The 24,815-nt window shown below is 41.7% G+C and overlaps 2 protein-coding genes and 2 pseudogenes across 2 annotated transcripts; all 4 read left to right on the top strand.

The window, feature by feature from the left end:
- LOC140231898 (tRNA-dihydrouridine(16/17) synthase [NAD(P)(+)]-like) lies at nt 1–24,291 on the top strand. Its single transcript, XM_072312050.1, has 10 exons — nt 1–53; nt 7,545–7,798; nt 8,195–8,303; nt 9,321–9,371; nt 10,447–10,642; nt 17,753–18,001; nt 18,584–18,760; nt 19,729–19,874; nt 20,669–20,785; nt 23,310–24,291. The coding sequence occupies exons 2-10, from the start codon at nt 7,559–7,561 to the stop codon at nt 23,471–23,473; spliced, it is 1,449 nt and encodes a 482-aa protein (XP_072168151.1). The 5' UTR covers nt 1–53; nt 7,545–7,558; the 3' UTR covers nt 23,474–24,291.
- Nucleotides 6,038–6,598, top strand: LOC140232154 (uncharacterized). The gene has a single exon (XM_072312298.1). The coding sequence runs from the start codon at nt 6,038–6,040 to the stop codon at nt 6,596–6,598; it is 561 nt and encodes a 186-aa protein (XP_072168399.1).
- On the top strand, nt 11,359–12,688 carry LOC140232299 (uncharacterized; annotated as a pseudogene).
- On the top strand, nt 14,559–15,616 carry LOC140232347 (uncharacterized; annotated as a pseudogene).
- Nucleotides 24,292–24,815: the final 524 nt, after the last annotated feature.

The following is a 24,815-nucleotide window of genomic DNA, read 5'->3' on the forward strand; positions in this document are numbered from 1 at the left end:
AGTATTCAATACTGCTGCCAGTCGTCTCCAGAACATCTGCCGAACCCGGAACGGTAAGACAAATCAGAAATCTTGTGTGCCCAAGGCAATCTTTTTCGCGAAAGTCAACAGCATCTTAGTGAGTATATAATGTCGAGAGAGGAATGCAAGACATTTAGTAGCCCGACCAGACATTGACCGAAAGATCGGTCTGTATCTGTCCGTCGGGGAATTGTCCGCGGAGACTGCGTCTGGCTTCACGGATCCCCTCCGTATACAGACCGAAGTCAATGATTGCGGCTCCTGTGTGGAGCAGTCGCGCACAAATCAAACGTTACGATAAACCAAATTTCAGACAGCTTTTTTACATTCAAACAAGTTTGACATGACATGACACATTATGCAGCAATATTTGGGATAAATTTCTCAATTGTGCAATCGAAATACTCACATAAACTCGGTTATAACGCAGAAATTTTATCGATATCGCAACATCGCCGTTCGCAAGCTGTAAGTCGCCATTTTAAATCTGTAAGCCAATCACATGCGAGGTACGTGTTTTAGTAAAACAAACACGTAGAAACTACCTCGCATGTGATTGGCTAATAGATTCATAGTGTATGTTTCTGGAGTTTGAACGTGACGACGCGACAGGCTGTGTTTTACGTTGAAAATTCTACTAAAATGTTGGATTATTCATTAATCTGGTGAGTGTAATGCATTCTTAAAAGGCTAATTTCACTATACAAGCTTAAATTTGCCGACCTAGGGCCGTGAATTAGACGCAATCGAGAAGGGTGAGGTACCTCACCCAATTTTCCATAGAGACAGTGGTTAAGAACATCCACACAGCAATGGGTACTGCAAGCTTCCGTCTGTCTACGGAGGACAGCGTTAATGGCAAAATATGAAAAGAGTCCTCCGGACAGACGGATCTTTCTGTCTAGACCAGACACTGTTACGCTATACGTACCATGTACAGCGACTGGGCTGTGTATAGTTAGACATTTAGTAAACATCACAAGAAAGCCAAAAGGGGCGCTAATGCAGTTGAGTACCAGCATGCGGCCATGCAGCTAATCAGTTTAACCACAGTTAGAGTTAAACCCCTTTCCCGCTGAAGGAAATCTTCCCCGGGGGCACCCGGGGAACCCGCAGTGTGAAAGGTAACTCGGTTGAAACCTAGGGGAAGCCTAGGTGAAACACCGATTAAATTTTGGGCAATTCTTACCCTAGAAGCGTCCTGGGTAAACACCGATAGTTCAACGGGAAACCACGGGTGGTTCACCGAGGAACGCCCAGCGTGAAAGGTCGTCTCGGTGAAACACCGGGCAAAATATGCAAATTGTGTTTTTCGCAAGTAAGCGCCCAAGTTAATCCACACGTAGTTGGTGTATACCCATGTAAACATACACATGACTACAGTATGTCGTTCGTTAGCCCGACCAGACACTGTTACGCTATGCGAAAACAGCGTCTGACGAGCACGGCATGCAGCCTCGAAGTGAGGAACCTCAACACAACTACAAAACTTAGGAACATGTATACTTTTCTCCTTTAAACAGAATACTTTCTATTACAGAAGAATAGTTCGCCACACTGGGTCTATGGAGACCACTTGCGATAAGTCCGTGGAACAAATAAATGACACTTTCTGGCGCAATTCCTGACCGTCGGGCTTCGTCGTTGCAGGATTCAAAATGGCGCCTTGACTTATGCGCATGCGTGACCGGATGTGCTCCAGAGCGAGCGCGTGTGCGTTGAAAGTGTCGAACAAACCTTGGCGTCTGCTACACAACAATAACCGTGGTATGGAGCTCAATGTTCCTCGCCCGACCAGACGCCAGCCGCCGCCAAGCCCAGTACAGTTTATAGCTGTATACTAGTAACCGTGCGTACGCTGCTTGAGTGTAGCGGCACGGTCGACAGCACGACCTTTTGAAAGGGCATTCACATCACGTGACCACCCGATATCTAAACTTGGCCTGGCGTGAAAGATTGTGTACGGTGTGGACATGCTGGATATGATGATCAATTTCGGTAAGTTTCATTACGTACATTTTAATATATATAGCATCAGATGTAGAGTAAATATTGGAGAGTATACTCGATGAGTTTGAGGTGACAAAAGTGATCGTAAGTATCAAAAGTCAAAGCTATCGTGATACGATTACGTCGCTCTCCAGTGGTTGGTGGTCGCACTCGTACAGCCCTGTCGCGACGTACCATGTACAGCGACTGGGCTGTGTATAGTTAGTCGTTCGTGTGACGTTCACAGCCGCGACGGCATTGTGGTATTGCATCTTGTTGTATTCATCCTCATGGTATTGTTTAATTGCACAAATAAACCGAGCTGATTAGAGTGTACTCGATCGAGTTGCCATGTCTTCTTCTTCCTCTTCCAGTCTGGTACGGTCTGCCTCTGGTATCGTACTGTACCTTGTGCTTGTCAAGTGCTGGGTATACAGTGATAGCAAATTCCATTCTTTCTTTCTTTTGTTTTACACAGTAATGTCTAACGTTAGATCCGGTAGCGATGCAACAGGTAAAAGGTAGTTCTCGGAGATGATGGAGTCTAGTTCTGGTGGCAATGCAACATTTAAAAGGTAGTTCTCGGAGATGATGGAGTCTAGTTCTGATGGCGTTGCAACAATTAAAAAGGAGTTTGCAAAGAAGAAAAACCAGGAAAAACCAGGTAGCGATGAGAGAGTTCAGAGAAAACCAGATAACAATGAGTATGTGGTGTTGACAGTCAGATCGAAGAAATCGGGTAACGATGAAACTGAGTGTAACAACAAAGTCCGAACGGAAAGTGTCTCTGAAGAAAAACGGTGTCAAGATCTCTCCGTGAAAATCTATCAAGCAATTATATGATCATTTCCTGCCTTGTGAATTGTCTAGTAAGTAAGTCGGCAAGTGAGTGAGTAAGTATCTATCTAGGTCCTATATCTTTTAAAATGTCTGCAAGACAATGCGTTGGTAGAATCCCACATCTTAGCAACGAGACAACAATGCTAAAAAAAATGAGTGCGACGCACTTTGAGGCACAAAGAGGCGTGCCTCAAATAGCGCAGCGCTCATTATCACTCAATAATAAAATACGCATATAACTTATTTACAGGCACATACGTCATAGTCAATACATTAAATGTACATAGACTGTGGCTAAGAAATAGGCCACAATAAGAACATGCTACGTGTACGTTAGCCCCCTCCTAGTCATGACTTGCTGAAAAGCCAGGAATGACGAATTAAAAGAAATAGGAGCATGTGCTGAAATCTGAAATAATAAATTATCTTGCAAAAGAAACAAATATCAAGCACTTTGGGAAATGCACATGTCGGCCAGATCGAGTGACCCGAGATGGACTCTGGAGATTTGGGAGGAGGTGGAGTGGGAATTTTCACTTTCGACGTAGAGGTTGACGCAGGAGAAGCAGAGACCTTAGTAGCCTCCCTAAGCTTCTGCTGGGACTTTTCCTGTGATCTCGAAGGATGCTGTATGAATGCCGGTTTGAGGAGTAGCTCTTTTACCAAGCTGATCGATGACGAAGTATTTGGAAGTGCGGTGCTTGACCTGGAAGGGACCGGCATAGGGTGGTTGGAGGGTTTTTGTACATGATCTTGACGAACAAATACATATGTACATTCTTCCAAGGCTTTCGGGACAAAAAATGTCTGGGTAGTTTGACGGCGTGTGTCAGACGGCGACAATGTGGTCATGTGGTGCCTGAGCCTATGTACATAGTCTGTGGGGTCCAGAGGTTCCTTTGTTGAACTTGGATCGACCATTTGTCCAGGTAGCCTGAGCGTGGTTCCGTAGACCAGCTCAGCTGGTGTTGGTCCGACATCCTCCTTCACTGTGGCACGTATGCCCAGGAGAATGAGGGGAAGATACTCATTCCAGCGGTGAGGTTCAGGCTGAGTCTTGAGAGAGGCTTTAATCTGCCTGTGCAGTCGTTCCAACAAGTCCATTGGACTGTGGATGATACGCAGTAGTACGTACTGAGGTACAGCCTATCAGGTCGGACAATGTCTTGAACAACACAGATTCGAATTGTCGTCCGCGGTCGTGGGTAATGGATGATGGCGTTCCGAAACGGAGGGGAAATGCTTCTGGCCAACGAGTGAATCGATCTACTACTGTCAGTAGGTAAGTGAAGCCTTGTGAAGGAGGCAGGGGTCCAACTAGATCGATATGGATGTGGGCAAAGTGTGCATCAGGGGTAGCAAAAGTACCAAGAGGTGCTCTGGTATGCCTGTGAACCTTTGCTCGTTGGCACTGAACGCATGTGCGCACTCATGTGCGCACCCATGTGCGTACGTCTTTGTTGATCCAAGGCCAGACATATCGCGTAGTTATGAGCTTGTGTGTAGCATTGATACCTGGATGGGATAGTCTATGGATTGATTCAAAGACTGCCCGTCTATGTTGTTGAGGGATGTACGGACGTGGTTGTCCAGTAGTGACATCACACCAGATGTAACTGGCTCCAGAGGAGAGGGGAACTTTTTCCAATTGCAAGGATGAAGTGTCGTGTGTGTTTTTGATGGGGGGGGGGGGGGCACACAGCTTCTCCCCCCCCCCCCCCCCCCCAAAGGCTGCGCCGGTCCGGTCACACGTTATAAATCATACCTTCATAACGGAAGAGAATTTTGCACTGAAATTTACATGTGGTAAAGTTCAAAGCAATTTCTATCTATCCATTGTTTTCAAATTCATCTGTAGACGGTTAATGTGCGCGTATGTGCGTGTTGAAATTTTACCATGCCCTAATCGAGCTCAAAATTGTTTTGCACACATTTCAAGCCATTTGGAGCATTTCATAAAAATCGACGGACGTGCGTGCGCATGTATGGACATGTAGCTCATACGCCATGAAAATTTCCCATTTTTTTACATGGATCGGATGACTAAAATGTCAAGAAAAAATTCTACGAAATTTCAAGTCAATCAAACTCAGTATGACGTCATACGGGCCCGTCAAAGTTAAAATTCCACGCGTGCGTCAATGGCGATATACAGTGCAAATATGCCAAAAAACCGCCAATTTTAAATCCCATTTTACTGGATCGGATGACTAAAATGTCAAGAAATAATTCTACGAAATTTCAAGTCAATCAAACTCAATATGACATCATACGGGCCCGTCAGAGTTCCGCGCGTGCGTCAATGGCGATATACAGTGCAAATATGCCAAAAAACCGCCAATTTTAAATCCGATTTTACTTGTTAGGTTGGACTGTGACCCCCCATTTTCTTTACATATTCTGAAAGCTAATGAGTTGTACATATCATTTCATGGGTAGCCGATGCTAGCAAAATGATTAAAAGGTATCAAATTCCACAATGAAATAAAAAAACTAAATTTTCAAAATGATGTCATCATATTTCAAGTTTACTCGAACGTATCTCACTTATCCTTGGCCGATTGTCACCCAGATTTCAGTATGTTGTAGCTTCTTGAATGCTCTTTCAGTAACGTTCAATCAATATTTTGATTGGACCGGACATCAACTGGACATCAACTGGGAATCTGCCTCAGTAAAGCCCAGTTCAGTAAGAGTATATAAAAGTAGTGAACAGTCGTATAACCTACTTCTCGACATCGTCAGCAGTCATAATCTTCTACAAATTGTGAATTTTCCAACAACACAGCAGAACATGTTAGATCTCCTGTTCACCAGTAATCATACTCTGGTGGACTCGGTCAAACCCATCCCAGGGATTAGTGATCATGACTCCATTATCCAGGTTGATTTCAATGTATCAGTCAAGTACCAGAAAGCACATGCTCATACTAGAGTCTACAATTACAAGAGGGCTGATTTTGACAAGATTAGATCGGAATTATTGTTCTTCTCTGATGAATACTTCAGTAATCATCCTGACACTTCTTCTGTTAATCAGAACTGGGAAGCTCTGAAATCAAAATTGCTTTATCTGAAAGAAAAGCATATCCCTAGCAAGATGAGTAGTACAAGGTTCAACATACCTTATATCACACGAGAGATCAAAGGTAAAATCAGACAGAAACACCGTGCGTACAAACGAGCTATGAATAGCCAGACGCAGGAGGACTGGAGCCTCTTCAAGAAACTAAGATCCCAAGATCAAAAATCTCTCAGTCTCCGTTCAGCTAGGAGGAGATATCTAAATGAGGTAATTGGTCCAAGTTTGAGAGAAAAACCCAAAGCCTTTTATCAATACGTCAAAAGGCTTAGGCAGGACTCCACTGGTATTCAACAACTCTTCCACAAGGGATGTCCTAAATCCTCTAGTCAAGAAAAGGCAGACATCTTAGGCTCCCACTTCGAATCAGTCTTCACTTCTGAACCAGACACTCCCTTACCTAACATCCTTCCTTCCAAGTATCCACCTATGGAGGAAATAGTTGTTCATGCAAATGGTGTCGAAAATCTCCTCAGAGGATTGGACCCCAGTAAATCAACTGGCCCTGATAACATCCCAGCCATCCTTCTGAAAGAGGTAGCCACCAAAGTCAGCCCTATTCTCACCCACATCTACAACCAATCACTAAAATCTGGCGAGCTGTCCAAGGATTGGAAGAAGGCCCATGTTCCGTTCTTCAAGAAAGGGGATAGGACGAAAGGCTAAAAATTACAGACCCATTTCCTTAACCAGCATTGCCTGTAAAATCTTAGAACATATTGTTGTTTCTTCAGTGATGAAACATCTCGACACCTACTCCATCTTTTCTTCCTGTCAGCATGGATTCAGAAGAAAACATTCCTGCGAGACGCAATTGCTACTCACATCACATGATCTCGCCAATTCATACTGGAAGAAGAAGCAAGTTGATATGATCATGTTAGATTTCTCAAAGGCCTTTGACAAGGTTCCACACAAACGCCTTATACTCAAACTCATCGAAAAACTTGGTTGAAATTAAAGCTTAGCTTCGATGTATTGAGATATTTCTTTCTTTCTGCAACTTTCTTTGCAATAACTCAAGAAAAACAGGCCCTATCACCCTCATATTTTGCACATGTTTAGTCCACATCACATACATTGTTTCATAAAATACCAACTTCTTGATCGGACACCATCTTGGGTAGGTAAATTAGGGTCAAAGGTCACAAATGTTTCATGCTGTATCTTGGTGAATACATGTCCTATCTTTCCCATATTTTGCACATGCAAAGACCATGTTACAAGAATCATTTAACAAAATAACCACTTTTTGCTCAGATGCCATCTTGGCTGTGCAAAGTGGGGTCAAAGGTCAAATATACTTTATTCTGTATCTTCGTTAGTGTATACGGAATTCGGTACCAAAGATGGTTGGTCTGACTCCCTTTTCTAAATGAGAATCCAAACATCACACGGCCAATGTCCCCTAAACACAGATGAAACCGGTATGGGCATGCCTATTGGGATCAGGACTCAAATCATTGATTTCCGAATAGATCGGATCACCTAATTTGTCAGTGTTGACAAATATCAGGTCTAGTTTAGCTTGATGTGTTCAATTTGAAAATTTGGCCTGCTGGTTAAAACATTTTATGAAATTGCCCTTCTATATGAACCACTCTTTCACTAGGAATCCGGGGCTTGATGTCAACAATGGAAAAGTTAGAAGGCTTTGAATTTTGGGAGAAGACCCTTGGAAGGCCCCGCTTTGCTGTGGCACCGATGGTTGACCAAAGCGAGTTACCATGGAGACTGCTGAGTAGACGACACAAGGCAGAACTGTGCTACACACCAATGTTTCATGCCTCTGTCTTCACAAGGGACAGCCATTACAGAAGAGAAGCCCTTGCTTCGTGTGATGAAGACCGGCCATTGATTGTTCAGGTCAGAACTGAGGATGTATATAAACCCCATTGCTTACTAGGTGAAAGAGATTGAGTGATTTAAAATCAATTAATCCTATTTTTTATGCTCATTTTTCACCAATGAAAACTTGACAGACGGTTCGCACTTCATTTCAAGTATCATACAAATATGACTATGTGGAGGCAGTGTTAGTGAATGAAAATATTTGCTTGATACACTGTATTTCTTCTTTGAGACTTCAAATCTCTTTTGTAACAGGGTCAAATCTGTACATGAACATGAAATAGTGATGATTCCATTCTACACCTGAAAGCAGTATTGCATGATTGCATGATACCATCATCTTCACAATTTTTAGTGCATTCAGTCTTATAAGAGATAGCTTTCCAAGTCCTCTTCTTCATTTCTTTGCAGTTCTGTGCAAATGACCCAGAAGTGTTTGTGCAAGCTGGGTTGCTGGCTCAAGACCGCTGTGATGCGATTGACCTTAACTTGGGTTGTCCTCAATCTATTGCTAAAAGAGGTGAGTTACATAATTCATATACCCTGTGGAAGTGATTGCAATTTATTTTGGCAAGTACTGTGAAAGTGGAAATTTTCGCACATTTAGCGCAACCAGAAGCTAGCGCGAAAATAAAAACACGCGAAAATTTTTGCGTGCTATATGTTCCAGTAGTTACATATCTTGATTGTGCGGAATTAAAAACACGTGAAACTCTTCTTACCCGGCCAAGTGCAAAAAATTAGTTGCGCGAAAATAATCACTTTTACAGTAATGTTTTGTGTTTTATCCTGTGCTCTGTATTTTTTAAAGATATTATCCATAGTGTCATGTATTTGTCTACTGTATAGAAAGGAACTGTCCATTGTGCAATAAGTATACTGTAAAAGTGGATATTTTCGCGCGACTAATCTTTCGCGCTAGGCCGGGTAAGAAGAGTTTCACGTGTTTTTAATTCCGCGGAATCAAGACATCACGCACAGGAACACATGGCAAGCAAAACTATTCAGTTGCTTTTATTTTCACACTAGTTTCTGGTTGAGCGAAATGCACGAAAATTTCAACACCACGAAAATTTCCACTTTTACAGTAATACACATGTAGAACTTGGGGTTTTACGACAGGAGTTTTTATGCACTATCTAAAGCTACAGGAGAAAGAAAGAAAAATAAGATGAGAAGTGAAGTAGAACTTTTAATAGCATATTAGTGTGAATACTAAAGTGTGAACATGTGAATTGATTGACACTCTTGATCTTTTTGAAACATATTTGAGAGACAATTGATTTGGAAATTACTTGACTGTGGTCATGATTGGATATTCATAAAGTAGATACCAGAACTGTAACTGCAACAACTGTGCAGTAAAATGAGCAAAGAAGATTTTGTAAAATGTAAAAAAAACAACAACAAACAAACAAGCAGAAAACCTTTGTTAACTTGTTGTTCGGTCATTATCAGAAATGCGCTGCTAATTGCCAACCAATAAACTTTGCTTATGCTTGAAATTTCATTGATCTTTTTGATGTAATATTTTCAGGTCACTATGGTGCCTTTCTACAGGATGACTGGGATACCATCAGTAGCATGGGTAAGCAAGCCCTTATAAGCTATTATAGTTTTTATAAATCCCCATTATGCCACATCAGTTTGTGTAAATCCAACTTGAATTAAATGGATCCAATGGTATGCTTTTCAAATGTCCATGGGCGACGATTCTATCAAGTGGATAAACCTTTCCCATATGCTAAAGTCCGATACTGTAGTTGCCTCCGCCAAGGCAGGAGGTAATGTTTTCATTGGTGTTGGTTTGTTTATATGTTTGCTAAATAACTCAAAAATGTTGTGAATGGATTTGAATAAAACTTGCAGGAAAATGCGATGCAGAGGAACATATGATTTCGGTAGTGATCTGGAAATTTGTATTCATTTCTGAAGAAATTTTGATTGTTTGCCATATAAGGTCAGTGAACTTGGGAGTTCAAGCTGCATGTTCTGGAGGTTTACATACGCGCATCAAAGCGTGTGCTCTGCTCAGGCAAGGTGCCACGCTGCTGGAAGCTGATGACGTAAACAAAGGCTTCTGTATTGGGAAATTGCATTCGTGTATATGAGTTCTGGATTGGCAGAGGTCTGTGCTCTCCAAGCGCTTAATATTTAATAACGATAGATTCAATGTTTGCAAAACAAATATTCATCTGTACGTGTAATCAGAAAAGGAAAAAAAAATGCTGCTGGGAAACTGTAGTGTACAAGTAGTGAAGAATTTGAAGACAAGTGACAATAGGAGCACAACAACTTTTCTAAAACTCTATGTGTGTGTGTGTGTATGTGTATATCTTGGGGATGACAGCTCGGGGTAAGCTGTGGTCCATATCATAGGTAGTTGCATGACGCTCAAAAGTTCTCTTCTCTCAATCCAAATTAAAAGTTGCCTCCCTGACACTTGTATCGTTTCATTTCAGTCATAGACATACCCGTATACTAGCCTTACATTATGTGGGCATCCTGATTAGGACCTAGAATCAAAAATGTACAAATTGTAGCTTCTCCAGTGCTTAATAGGTAGAACAGGATGAAATCCAAGTGTCAGAATATGTTGGAATGGTGTCATGTTGTAGACTCATTCCTGAGATTAATGGTTTTTTGCTCATTTGTCATTACAGTCAGTCTGGCCCACAAGAAGCTGTCTGTTCCTGTCACATGCAAAATTCGCATCTTCAAGGATGTCCAGAAGACAGTGCGCTTTGCTCAGATGCTGGAGAAAGCAGGATGTCAGCTGCTCACAGTCCATGGTCGTACCCGAGAAATGAAGGGACCAATGACTGGCCTGGCAGACTGGTCAGCCATCAAAGCTGTCAAGTGAGTTCTTGGGCTTGGGGGAGGAGAGTATTTTGAGTGCAAATTCTCTTAACCAGAAACCAAGTGTATCGTGTGCTGACTGATATCTGTAAGGCAGGGGGGTATATGTATACTTACATTTGTAAGTCAGTTCAGTGTTTTGTATGATTTATTAAAATTTCAGTTAACAAAACAAAAGCAAGAACTTTGCTTTGTTCTAACATGTCAGAGGACATTTGTGTAGATTTGAACTTACAGTGTTAAAAACTGTGAAAATTACCACAAATTATGTTAATTTGTGTTAACCGTGGGCCACATGGATATAGTGGTGGGGTCACCTATGTCTTCATATTGCAAGTGAAATCTCATACGAGCTGACATGATCCTCATGTTTGTTTATCGGTGAAATGGACTTTTCAACAATGCAACGTTTCCACATGTTTTGAGGGGCAATTTATTTCTGAGCAGCATTGCAAAGTGCACATAATCTGCATTTTATCTCGTAATGTACGGTAGAGAATTCAGCCATTGGCTGCGCATTAGCCATTGGCTGAATTTGCGTAATTTGAGAGGCCGTTCCGCACAATCGCCATCTTCGTTCCAGCGCAATGTTTGATCGCGAAGCGATTTCTATCTGACGGAAAAATCGGAAAATATCTTCGAAATCGGTGGAAATACGGAGCTGATTTCGTGCTCTCTTACAAGCGTAAATATCGTTGGTTTGTTTCGTACTCAGCATGGATGAACCAGCTCACAAATCGGAGAATGCAAAAGCCAAAAAAGATACTGAGCTGTGTGAGCCTAAGGCCAGCCCAGCTCCGGCAGCGAAGAAGAAGGCTGCAGGCAAAACTCTGTCTAGCGGCAGGAGGCCTAAGGCATTCCGCCCCGCATCTTCGGGGAAGGCACAGCCGAACCCGCCCGCACCAGCTGCTACCGCTCCGAACCCGACCGTGACTACAGCGGAGAATAGCACGGAGGTTATGTCCCGCATTGGGAAACTCAAGTCAATGTTCGAGAAAATGATGGAGACCTTGAGCACAGCTCAGCATGGAGAACAACATGCCAACACGCCGCAGGATTGTTTTAGTGAATATGGCGAGTGCGACACGCAAAGGGGAAGCAACTCACCACCCGTCATAGAATTGGCGGATAATCGCAGCGTGGCTGATTTCCTATCGGCGAACCGCGATGACGCGGTCAGCTTGTTTTCGGACGTAGCCCTACAGGAGGCAGATAAAAATAAACGGCCAGAATTCAAGATACCATGAATGGCTTATAAATTTGTGGCTCTGTCCGAGATAGGGGATCCACTCGATGAGGATGTCGCAGACACTATTGTATATATGATGGGACAAAAACTTGATAAAAAATCTCTCGACGAAGCAGCAACTCGCTACCCCTGCCCATCGAACTGCACATGTCTGGAAACCCCTAAAGTTAACAGCACAATCTGGGAGAACATCTCCACTGGGACGAGACACAGGGATCTGAAACTACAAATGATCCAGTCATCCCCCTTGAAAGGGATAAACACGTTTGCTCGTACCCTTCCAGCAACTTTGTCTGAAGCTCAGCAGGATGCTACGGCCTTTCTCTGCGCTGCAAATTTCTCCCTCAACTGCATGAGAAAGGACAGCATAAAGCCTGATATGAACTCAAATTTCCACCACCTGTGCAAGCCCTCTCACAAAGTGACAAAGTACTTGTTCGGAGATGACCTAGGGCGTCAAGTGAAAGAGATCCAAGAACAAAGGAAAACAATGTCAGGCATGATGAAATCACGCTTCACACAAGAGCAATCACAGTTCCAGCCGTACAAGAAAGCGGATATGAATCTCGCCGTCAAAACACGTCAACTGGTATTGCCCGTCCTTCGGGAAGGGTTATGACCGCCGAACATCACATTCCAACCCCATGGCTGGTTCTTCTGCGCAGCCTTTTTTAGGGAAGGCTTGGAGGGGGAGACCACGAGATCCTCCTCACACTTTCACACCGTCAGCAGCGAGGGAGGGTTGCAACAAGCAGCCAACCTACCACAGGCAGAGCCAAAGCCAGGGGAGGAAATAGAAACAGACATCACCTCTCAACAGGTAGGTGACTATGAATACAATACATAGACAACGATCTAGTTACAGCACCAGCTGTCGTCGGAGGTCGTCTGAAGCCATTTTTCCCTGCTCGGGAAAATATCACGAGAGACCCACTCATCTTACAAGCAGTTCAAGGCTATATTCTTGAGTTTGACCCAGAAAAATTTCCCCCTTCTCGAGAAAAACCTTTGCGTTTTTACAAATGGAATGCTGAAGAAACAGCCAAGATTGACCATGAGATTCTTGTTCTGGAAGAGAAACAGGTCATTGAAAAATGTGTCCATGAAGAAGGGGAATTTATTTCAGAGGTTCTCACGAGACCAAAAAAGAATGGAGGAGTCCTATTAATTCTTGACCTGTCCGAACTCAACAAAAGTGTTCAGTACCAACACTTTAAAATGGATAATATTCAATCCGGTATTCTACTCCTCTCAAAAGGGTGTTATATGGCTTCAGTAGACCTCCGTGATGCATACTACACAATTCCCATTCACCTAGACTCTCGTAAATATCTGCGCTCTGAATGGAGAAACCAATTATGGCAGTTCAAAGCCTTGCCAAATGGCTTATCCTCAGCCCCAAGACTGTTCACCAAAATACTGAAACCAGTGCTTGCCTTACTAAGACAACAGGGACACACAGTTTGTCGTACTTGGACGACACACTGATAATTGGGGACAATAAAGCAGACACTCGCTTAGCTGTGCAAGCCACCACTGACCTTTTGACTAATCTAGGGTTCATTATTCACTCGGAGAAATCGGTACTTGAACCATCTCATGAGATTGACTTTCTGGGTTTCCATTTAAATACATCTGAAATGAGAATCACCCTTCCAGCTAGTAAAAGTGATGACATTCAAGATGCATGCGGGTCATTACTTGTTAATAACAAACTTAGTATTCGTGTGGTAGCTAAAGTCATTGGGAAGATTGTGGCTGCCTTACCAGCATCTCAGTACGGTCCCTTGCATTACAGGCAGCTGGAAAGGGAAAAAATCAGAGCCCTGAGAAAACAGAAAGGACATTTCAATAGACATATGAGCCTATCTAGTAGAGCCAAGGCAGAACTAGCTTGGTGGTCAAGCCATGCACATCTTGTGTCCAAACCCCTGTGCCCAGCGAAAGTATCAAAAGAAATAAGAACAGATGCTAGTGGACAAGGTTGAGGTGCCACATACCTGCAACCTAAGACAGGGGGTAGATGTAATGCTCAAGAATTAGCAAGAGCAGTGGGTAATGAAATAAACTATCTGGAAATGCTGGCAGCTGGTCTGGGACTCAAAAGCTTCTATTCAAATGTCAGAGATGCACATATACTGTTGAGATTAGACAAGAACATGGGCGGCGTCAAGTCTGAAGCATGTAATGAAATGGCATTGCAAATTTGGGGTTGGTGTAGTTTCCTACAACAAATTTGGATAACAGCATCTCACCTAGCAGGTTCTAAGAATACAGAAGCAGATACGATGTCAAGGAAATTTAATGATAATATAGAATGGATGCTAGACAAGACAATATTCACTGAGATAGTGCAGAGGTATGGGTTACCAAGCGTAGACCTTTTTGCTACCAGACTGAATGCCCATCTCCCGACATACGTCTCCTGGAGACCAGATCCAGGGGCATGGGCAGTAGACGCATTCACCATTGATTGGGGACCCCTAGAATTGTATGCATTTCCCCCCTTTAGCCTAGTTGCTAAGTGTCTCCAAAAAATCAAACAAGATGGTGCTAGGAGAATTTTGAGAGTGCCTAAGTGGCCAACACAGCCCTGGTATACTGTACTATGTAACATATATACTACTGGAGGAGCCCTGGGAATTGCGAAAACACCAATTGTTAACTCAACCCATTACAGGTAGACTCCATCCACTTACACATCTCTCCCTCTTATGTTGCAGGGTTGGAGCAAACATTTCGTAGCTCAAGGGCTGACAAAAGAGACTGCTGATATAATGGCAGCGTCTTGGAGGAAGTCTACCAAGGATCATACATGGTGTATATCAGGAAGTGGCAAAGGTTTTGTCGTAAACGACATTTATGATGGACCCATACAAAGGTGGGAAATTCGTTTGCTTTCTTCAATTCCCTTTACAAAAATGGAGCAAGCTACAGCACCTTGAATACATCAAGGAGTGCACTCGCATCAGTTGTTCTTCTACGGGACGAGAAATACACCATTTCTACACATCCTTGGATATGCCGGTACTTCAAGGGCATCTTCAATCTCAGAACACCCACTCCGCGATACAGCTTCATATGGGATGTAGGGAAGGTGTTAAACTGCCTCAGACAAGTAACCCCAGCTCACAAGATTTTGCTGTGTCAACTGACACACAAAGTATGTTTTTTACTCTCGTTGACTTCCGCCCAAAGAGTGCAAACACTTTCATACCTAACCCTTGACAATGTGAAGGTGTCCAAGGATTGTGTGGAGATAGCAGTGGCTGATTTAATAAAGCAGAGTCAACCTGGGAATGTAGGAGTGAAAGTAACTCTGAAAGCCTCTTCCCGAGGACAAGAAGCTCTGTGTTGTACACTACGTTAAAGAATACATGTACAGAACAAGCACACTGAGGAAGGAGGTGAATGCACTGTTTGTCACCTACAAGCAACCTCATGGGAGGGCATCAAAGCAAACCATTGCTTGATGGATTAAAACAGTGTTGAAAGCATCAGGTATCAACACTGATCTCTTCAAAGCACATTCAACAAGATTAGCGGCAACCTCGTCTGCCAAGAGGAACCAATTTCCATTAGCAGACATTCTCAAACATGCTGGGTGGAAAAGTGAATCCACGTTCAGGAATTTTTACCTGAAACTCACATCCCAGGCAACGTCTTTTGGGCAAGCAGTTATGGGACAACAGACCCCTAGGAGGGGACAAGATACAGTTCTGTAAACATTATAGGTAAAGTTGCCCAAAAACATTATATCTCTGTCATATATCCTCTGAGAGCAATGACTACTGTGAAAATCTTTGTAGTCTCATATTACGCAAATTCAGCCAATGGCTAATACGCAGCCAATGGCTGAATTCTCTACCGTACATTACGAGATAAAATAGAAAATTAAATGAAAAACATTGAAATTTAATTTATATTTTATGAGTAATGGGAGGATAGAGAATTCAGCACCCTCCGCTCCCTCGCTTACCCTGAACAGCTTTAAATGTGTCTTATACAAAAACAATTTATCTCGAAATATTTTTCACAGTAGTCATCAGATGGCGATTGCGTGCGGAACGGCCTCTCATATTACGCAAATTCAGCCAATGGCTAATGCGCAGCCAATGGTTGAATTCTCTATCCTCCCATTACTCATGAAATATAAATCAAATTTCAATGTTTTTCATTTAATTTTTGTCGAGCACACCGGAGGTGAGGGGAGACTTAGGGATCACCTGCGGCGTCTGTCCATCCGTCGTCCGTCCGTCCGTCCGTCCGTCGTCCGTCCGTCCGTCCGTCGTCCGTCCGTCCGTCCGTCGTCCGTCCGTCCGTCCGTCCATCGTCTGTCCGTAAACGCTACAAAAACTTCAATAACTCTTTACTGGGCTTCAATTCCGATCAAACTTTGAGGGAAGAAGAGTCATACAAAGTTTCACATTTTACCATATATGAAGGTCACCTCAAGGTCAAAGCTCACAGGCAGGGGTCAATGAACTTTAGGCCCCAATGTTAAGTTTTTATGGCGCGTTTCTATTATGGGTCATAACTTTTGATCCGTAACTCCATTTGTGACTAAACTTGGATGGTAGATGTCCCTTGGGGAGTGGATGGTCACCACAAGGTCAATGGTCACAAGCATGGGTCAACGAACTTTTAGAGCCCAATGTTAAGTTTTTATGGCGCGTTTCTATTATGGGTCATAACTTTTGATCCATAAGTCCGTTTGTGACTAAACTTGGATGGTAGATGTCCCTTGGGGAGTGGATATTCACCACAAGGTCAAAGGTCACAAGCAGGGGTCAACGGACTTTTAGAGCCCAATGTTAAGTTTTTATGGCGCGTTTTTATTATGGGTCATAACTTTTGATGCATAACTCCATTTGAGATTAAACTTGGATGGTAGATGTCCCTTGGGGAGTGGATGGTCACCACAAGGTCATTGGTCACAAGCATGGGTCAACGGACTTTTAGAGCCCAATGTTAAGTTTTTATGGCACGTTTCTGTTATGGGTCATAACTTTTGATCCATAGGTTCGTTTGTGACCAAACTTGGATGGTAGATGTCCCTTGGGGAGTGGATGGTCACCACAAGGTCAAAGGTCACAGGCAGGGGTCAACAAACTTTAAGGGCCCAATGTTAAGTTTTTATGGCACATTTGTTTTTTGCCATAAATTTTTACCCTTTTATATCTCATTTTATCTGTTATATCCCATTTGCGTACAATTTCTTGTACGCGAATGGGCGAGACACATTATGGCACTTGCCTGTTATTGTATCTATTTGATAGATTTACAACTTACATGTATTGGTGGATAAAACTGATTTAATGGCTCAAAAATGATAGACGACAAGCAAATTTTGAATGCTATAAACAAAAGTCATGTACATCAGGTGATGGATTTTTGCATGAGTAAATGTTAAGAATTCTTCTTTTTTTTTCCGTTTCTTTTTTGCCGTAAATTTTTACCCTTTCATATCTCTTTTTTTTTATATCTCTTTTTTTTTATCTGTTATATCCCATTCGCGTACAGTTTCTTTTACGCGTATGGGCAAGACACATTATGGCACGTGCCTTGTCTATTTTAGAAACAAATTATACTGCTTCATGTTTTTTTGTTGAGACTTGCCTATATGCAAACCATATTAGGAGTGCACAAGGATGCAGTATGTGATGATTAATGCAGTATCTGATGTAGTATTCATGGCATCTCTAAATTTGCTTTATCTAACTTTATGATTGGGAGAATGCTTTGTATTCTTACTTGTAGTCATCAGTCAGACAGGGGCTTCATAGACACTGTCTCGGGACTAGTTGACCTATGTCCTTTGCCATTTGTTTGACCTCAATCCACTGCTGTAAACCCAACAGAGATGCTGTCAAGATCCCAGTGTTTGCTAATGGCAACATCCAGTCACTGCAAGACGTAGAGCAATGCATGGCGGAGACGGGTGTTGATGGTGTGATGAGTGCTGAAGGAAACCTCCATAACCCTGCCCTGTTTGAAGGGACTTATCCTCCCGTCTGGACCGTTGCAGAGGAGTATGTCAGCCTGGTCAAGGCTTACCCATGTCCACTCTCGTATGTCAGAGGTCATCTCTTCAAATTGTGGCATCACAGGTGAGTAGAAGTGAACAAAATTTAAATTAATGATCCATTTGAAGTGATAATGTCCATGACATCTGTTGCTGGGGGGGGGGGGAGGGGTTGCTAGAGCTTGTCAGTTTCTCCTCATTTGAATGCTCTTTTTTTTCTTTCGTTTGTATGTTTGTTTAGCTTTATATGTCTTTTTGCTTGGGTTTGGAAATCATATAGATGTCTTTACTGTATTTTCTCCATGGATCATATTTCATATTGTTAACTGGTGTAACATGTAAAGGAAGATTGCATATCCATTAGACATTTGTTGAATAGGTAATTATAATTTTCTTGTGTCAAGTTTTCATTTATGTTCTACAAAATTAGTACCAGTTTTATTTCACGGTATCTTAAAGTTGTCTAGTGGAAACTGAAGAGATATTTCATGTAAGTCTTGTGAAAAACAAACAAAATACTTCCTTGTATATGAATTAAAAAGAAGGTACTACTCTTTGCTAGATGTACAAACTAAGAGCAAAATACCCAAACCATGTAGAACAGAATCCATTACTCACACATAGAATACTATGTGGACTGACATGCCCTTGTCTGTCTTCATTCCAGCCTGCTGGTTAACAGTGACCTACGCATTGAGCTAGCCAAAGCCAAGAGTCTTGGTGAGTGTGAGAACATCTGCAGCCGGCTGCGTGCTCGCTGTGAGGAGGAGGCTAGTCAGCAGCCTGAGACAGCAGACAATGGCAAGCGCCCCCATTGGCTTTGCCAGCCCTACTTCAGGCCCAGGTTAGTTATGACAGCCCAGCCTTAGAGACCTGGGCCCCTTTTCATAAAACTTGTTATCAATAACAATAGTTGTTATAAGCTACTGAAATCCTTGCATCTCATTGGCTGAGAGCAAATTTGTCATAGAAATGTGGCAGTTGTCACTGATAACAAGCTTTATGAAATGGGACCCAGGTAGCATGGGAATTCCATGGAGTGGGAAGGCTGGCCCATCTTGGATATATATGTAAAAAGCTTGTAACAAATTGTGTACAGCTTTTATCACTGATCTTTGTATAAGTACACACACAGCCTAAGAATCTCAATTGCAGTTGACCGCTACCAATGAGTGGAGGATATGCACATATTTGCTTACCAGTGCCATTTGTGGTTTCCAAATTTACTCTGGTGGGCACTTGCAACAAAGAAACATCAATGCAGTATTTTTTTCTTTTTAAGCTCTGGCATTTTCCATAAACTTGATAATCTATTTAAGTCCAGATGACAATATATTAGTACATGAGGGCATACGTAGTGTACTCCTGATAGCAAAATGCAATTACACACATATTGCACATTATTGATGAATGCATTGCAATGACTACAGGTTTAGACATTTCTAAACATTGCTGTGTAAGCTGTTATTTTCGCGTACAGATATTTTTGCAAATGAAGAGGTCATGAACATTCTCACAAGATGTTGTTTTCATGAATTGGCACAAAGTTGTTGTGAGTGCGCTATTACAACAGCACATGAGCGACATTTTTTGTGTATTGTTAAATTTGCGGTCTTACAGGGATTCGCAAAATTCGCCAAAAAAAAGACAACTTATACAGTATTGCATTCATTTAAAAGTACATCACTGTCTGTTACCTTATATAGTGAACATGTTTGTAAGAACTTTTGTCATTTGATAGCAGCAATTTCAAGAGACTAAAGGAACAATGTAGTTAGATGAGCGGCTCATTTTGTCTGTTAATATCTATAGTCCTGAGCAGATGGAGCAGAGCCGAGCAGAGAGGAATCGAAAGCGCCCTCTAGCCCTCATCAATGAAGATTTCAATAGCGAGGGTCTCTCCAAGAATCAGCTGAAGAAGAGAATTCGCAACCCACGTGCAACGTTCCATGTGAAACGTAAGTGTTTTTTACATTACATTGATTATGTCAAAGACATTAAAGCTGAGAAAACTGGAAAATAAAGTTATTTGAAGGAGAAGAATTTTAAGTGTTAAGTGATCAAAAGTTTGAGATTCAAAGTACCTCGTTTCCATATTTCATGGTGTTTGAATGTTTTGAAGTTATAAATGTTTGGTTTGTGTGAATAGTGTTACTTTCGTGTTTTCGCTTTAGTTCCTAATTTCGTACCTAATTTACTGTATGTAGGCTGAAAGGTGATATTCTTAGAACTTTGTTTATCCGGTGGCTAGATTTCTCATTGCTTTGGTGGTGGCTTGTTGGAAATGGAGAGGCCCAATTCATGATGAAGGAGATGAAGATTTTTTTTTTTTTTTTTCATTTTACAGTAACAAAATCGTTCAGTGTTTGGTGATTTTATCATGCTCTCATGGTTACAAGTCACGTTTATCTTCAATATATGTAACATAGAAAGAAAGAATAATTAATTTGTGATCATTGGATTCATTCCTATTTTGTATTAGAAATATGGGACTCTATAATGTTTTGTGGTTATTTGCCCTGTGGACAATAAACTACAATGCAAATACCTAGAAGCCAGCATTCTGATTATGCACAGTAAAAGCTGGAACCATTATGCTTTAGTTTATTAATATAAAGACAGTCACAGCTTCCAATGTGTCAATGTGACATTGCTAAACCTACACAACTTCTCCCATCGTTATCATTATCACTGCAACAAGATTCATATTGAGTCTCTTCGTGTGTGTTTCGATACGTTTCTCCTCTTCAAGCTGCTAAATATGAAAAGTGTGCGAAGTGTGCCAATCCACGAGGGAAGAAGTGTGTGTTTGAACAGTGTAGAGCCTGCTGCAAACACACTGCACACAAAGCTATGGCAGACTGTCCAGGTGAGTCACGGATGAGAGTGGAATGGGGATGGGGTGCATGGGTTACTTGCCCTCCTAAGATCTCGGCCATTGATTGCGTAATCGTGGCATAATTTGGCACACACGTTGCCCATTACATAATCTCCAAGAATTAATCATTAAATTTCCCTAAACATGGTCTTTTTCTCTAAATTATGCTTATTATGCATATTATGCCAAAAAAAAATTTGTGCATCAGATTTTAAAGGAGAATAAAAGTGTTACAACGTATACCCAGGCGCGGTGGAGCACCCCAATTTGCATCTCATTATCGCCCCGTTCTATTTGAATTTCCAACGGGCATCCACGGCTGCCCGAAACTGTGTGCATGAAAAAGTCAAATCTTTACCTTCTCCTTCTGCCGCTATGCGTGCCGCTAGTAAACTCAAACTTCCCACACTATCTAAGTTTTTAAAAACCTTCCTTTTGATGAAAAAATTATGAAATTTGCTGCACTAGAACTTGAGATATTAAAGCGTTTTGAAAATCACCTCTCGCAAAACATGCTCTCTGTTTTTTTCCAACTGGACTATGGCCGGGCTCCAATGTGTCCGAAATTGGCAACATAAGTTCATTAGGCCTCAATCCATATATGGTGAAAGTTTTCGCCTGGTTCCACCTGTACTTTTTGAGAAATCAACTTGTTTCTACAGGGTTTTCGAATAGAAAATTGTAGTCAGCGAAACAATTGAAAATGACGTCATTTCTTTTCCGTAATATTGGGCATGCGTGGTACGTGAGATTCAGGATTTCGTGCTCATTGTTGGTTTGCATGAGACGCAATCAATTTTGCTGAGTGTCGCACGGCGGTGACTGCTGAGCTGCTGTCGCGCATGCTGCATGCAGCAATGCGTTGTGTGCTGTGACGTGCAACGCTACAGTGACGCAATTATATATACATGGGACCGACCTGTACGCTTTGCATTCGTGTCATTTCTGACATCACCTTCTGTTTTTTTTTTTCCAACACAACCATGGCCGGGAATATTACGGTATGAAATTTAAAATGCAAGCAGATAAATAAATTTCGGTGTACTTTGTTCGAATGGCGCTTTGGTTCCGAAATCACACTTCGTGAATTTTAGGATGATTTGCGAGGCATATTTTTGGTAATTTTGCTCGCCAGGTTTTTGCTAAAATTTCACATTTTATCATTGTCAAATCCTTTAATATGTTATATGTGCATATTCGGACATGTTTTCAAATTCAAACTAACTCAATTTTGATCTGAAAATAGGTTTCCTTAAATTGTTATTAGCTTGAGAAGTTGTTTACTTTTTCTCAACTACGCGAGTACATGTTGCTTACTTTATGCAAATGAGGCGTGGCTGCCGATGGATTTCTGCGAGATAATTGGGGTGCTCCACCGCGCCTGTACCATTTTATATAAATAGAGAACATATCACCTACAGTTTGTTGTAACTGACAAGTCTGTAGGCCCCCAAATAATAGAGTAATTCCACTTTTAAAATGCAACCAACATCTGCTATGAGACGTGTATTCAGTCTTTAGTGAGCTGCCAATTTGTCTGGGAATACAGAGACCCCCGTGAAGAAATATGAAGAAATTGGGCTTTACTGTTAAATGCTGTTAACACATGTGATCCTATACACGCAGCAATGAAGAATGAGTGCGCTAGTTCTTCATCGGTTAACGTGTTGCATGTTTAAGATGCCATCCTGTCGGCCTTGGGATGTACAAACAAGAGAGGAAAGAGAAGTAGGAAAATGTTTTATTCCCTCCCAAACCCAGAGAAAAAAAAAAAAAATCCCGCACAGTTTGTCACTTGATGGCACCATCGGCAGTGCAAAGCCGAGTCTAGTGGCTCACAGTTGCTACAGCGGCACCACTGATTGTTAGCCATCTGGTCTGCTGGTGTGTTTTTTTCTTGTAAAGTTGGCATCATGACTAAAAACATTTTAAGTGATGATATTTATAGTTTTGGTGGGTTTTTTTTTTTTATACATCTACTCTCTATGGAACAAGTGCACACTGATCGAGTGCAATTTAGAAATGTTGAGAGCTACGTGGGGAGCAGAGAGATGCCACTCATGAGAATCATGGCCGGCGGAGCTGTGGGGGCCGTGGGGGCTCAGGCCCCCACACTTTTTATGCACCATACAAAGGAAAACATAAGGTGTCATCACTTTGGGCTCCCACACTGTTTTTAACCCGGAAGTACGTAAGTGGCACTAAATAGAAATAGATAGAGATCTTGAAGTGGTAAGGTTATGTTTTTCCACTGAAGACCTTTTTTTTTTTTTTTTTTGCGATGAGCTGAGGACCTTTTTTTGTTCTTTTTTTTTTTTTTTTTTAACTTGTTAGCTCATGAAACCCGGAAATGGAAGGGGATCTAGAGATGAGCTGAGGACCTTTTTTATTTTTTAGTTTTTGCTTGTTAGCTCATGAAACCCAGAAGTGGGCCCCCACACTTTTGAAAACATTCCGCCGGCCCTGAGAATGAATGGTGCTCCAAGTAGATTTTTGTTTTTTATTCTCAATGCAGGTCACAATTTACTCTTCAAGTCCAAGCAAGAGAGGAGATTGCAGTGGGAAGCAGAGCAGAGACTCAAAGGCATGATGGAGATTTCCTCAGCTGGTGGCTCCTCCTCCTCCTCCTTTGTCACAGCAGTGCAGGCAGAAGGAAATGGGCAAATTGATTCTGGCTAGACAGAGAGGGAGGCACAGCTCTCTCTTTTTATCTATCTCTTACTCTATACATATCCTGTACATATCTACCAAATATGTGGTGAATATACCTACTTTTTATCAGGGCCCAGAATATAGTATGAAGAGTAGTAACTAACTGTAGGATGACGATCTATCATGACTACTGTAAAAGCTGTTATTTTCGTGAGATGTTATATTCTCAATGTGACGCAAAGGTTATCATAAGTGCACTAACATCAGTCCGCCGCTAATTCAGGCAATGCAGATCAAGTGGTGATTTTTTTTTTTGCATGTGATTAAATTGTGGCGCAACAGTGATTTATGAAATTTGCAAAAATCATACCCTCGCGAAATAACAGCTTTTACCATATCAGGTAAGTGATTGTCTGTATGCAGAACAATGTTGTGATAAATGGCAGTTGTTTCATGCTGGGCTGAGTGTCCTGCAAGGGTTGCAGGTGACCACAAGTCTTTTTAAACCACTTCAGTAGCGACTGATGCCAATGTTATAGGCAAAAGCAACAGGGTCTAGGACAATATCTCAGAGGAGAAAAGAGGATATTGGGCTATTCAAAGCAGCATGACGTACATGTATGTTTGTTTGTATGTGTATGTGTATAAAAAACATCCAACTTCTACAGATCTTTCAGAAAACCCACTCTGATTGCTTACAGATGCTTACATTTTTCTTGTCGTCTTCCCTTCAGATAGTAAAGTTGTAATCCTGCAGTCCAGATGCCGATTCTGGATATAGCTTCATCACAAGTCCTGGAAGCATTGTCCTCTTGTCTTGTCTTCTTACTTTAAATTTGATTATACAGTGACGCAAGTTACATTTCTCACAACTCTATTTACATTCCTTCAAGGTTTTAACAAAGAGTACTTACTAGAGTAAAGGTTATGAAGTTCAGGGATAATAGATGGAGGTCAATTGCCAATATTCTGTCTGCATCTACTCAGAATACTTCAGACACATGGGCAATGGAAGAGATGGTGAACAAATTAAGGTGAAAGTTTATTTTATTGTGGTTTTATTCTTTTAGATACATATGGACAAATGGGAAGGGGAAATGAATTGTACATTGTGATGTAGATATAATATATTCATAGCGTTATTAAAAGGCAAAATGATTCACTGCATTGGTATTATTTGTTTCAGTGTACAGAATGATTGTAGAGCATTTTGTTAAAATTCTGGGTGTTTCTGACTTACTTTGCCCATGCATTAAACCTTGATGTCACACTGAGCTTCATGCTGAGCTTTGCTTTTGCTTTGCATACAACGGATGTCTGACTGACTTATTAATCTCCCTCATAGTATGGTAGAGAGATCTGTAGCCAG

Source organism: Diadema setosum, chromosome 8 (assembly GCF_964275005.1).
Source record: "Diadema setosum chromosome 8, eeDiaSeto1, whole genome shotgun sequence".
Taxonomy (NCBI): domain Eukaryota; kingdom Metazoa; phylum Echinodermata; class Echinoidea; order Diadematoida; family Diadematidae; genus Diadema; species Diadema setosum.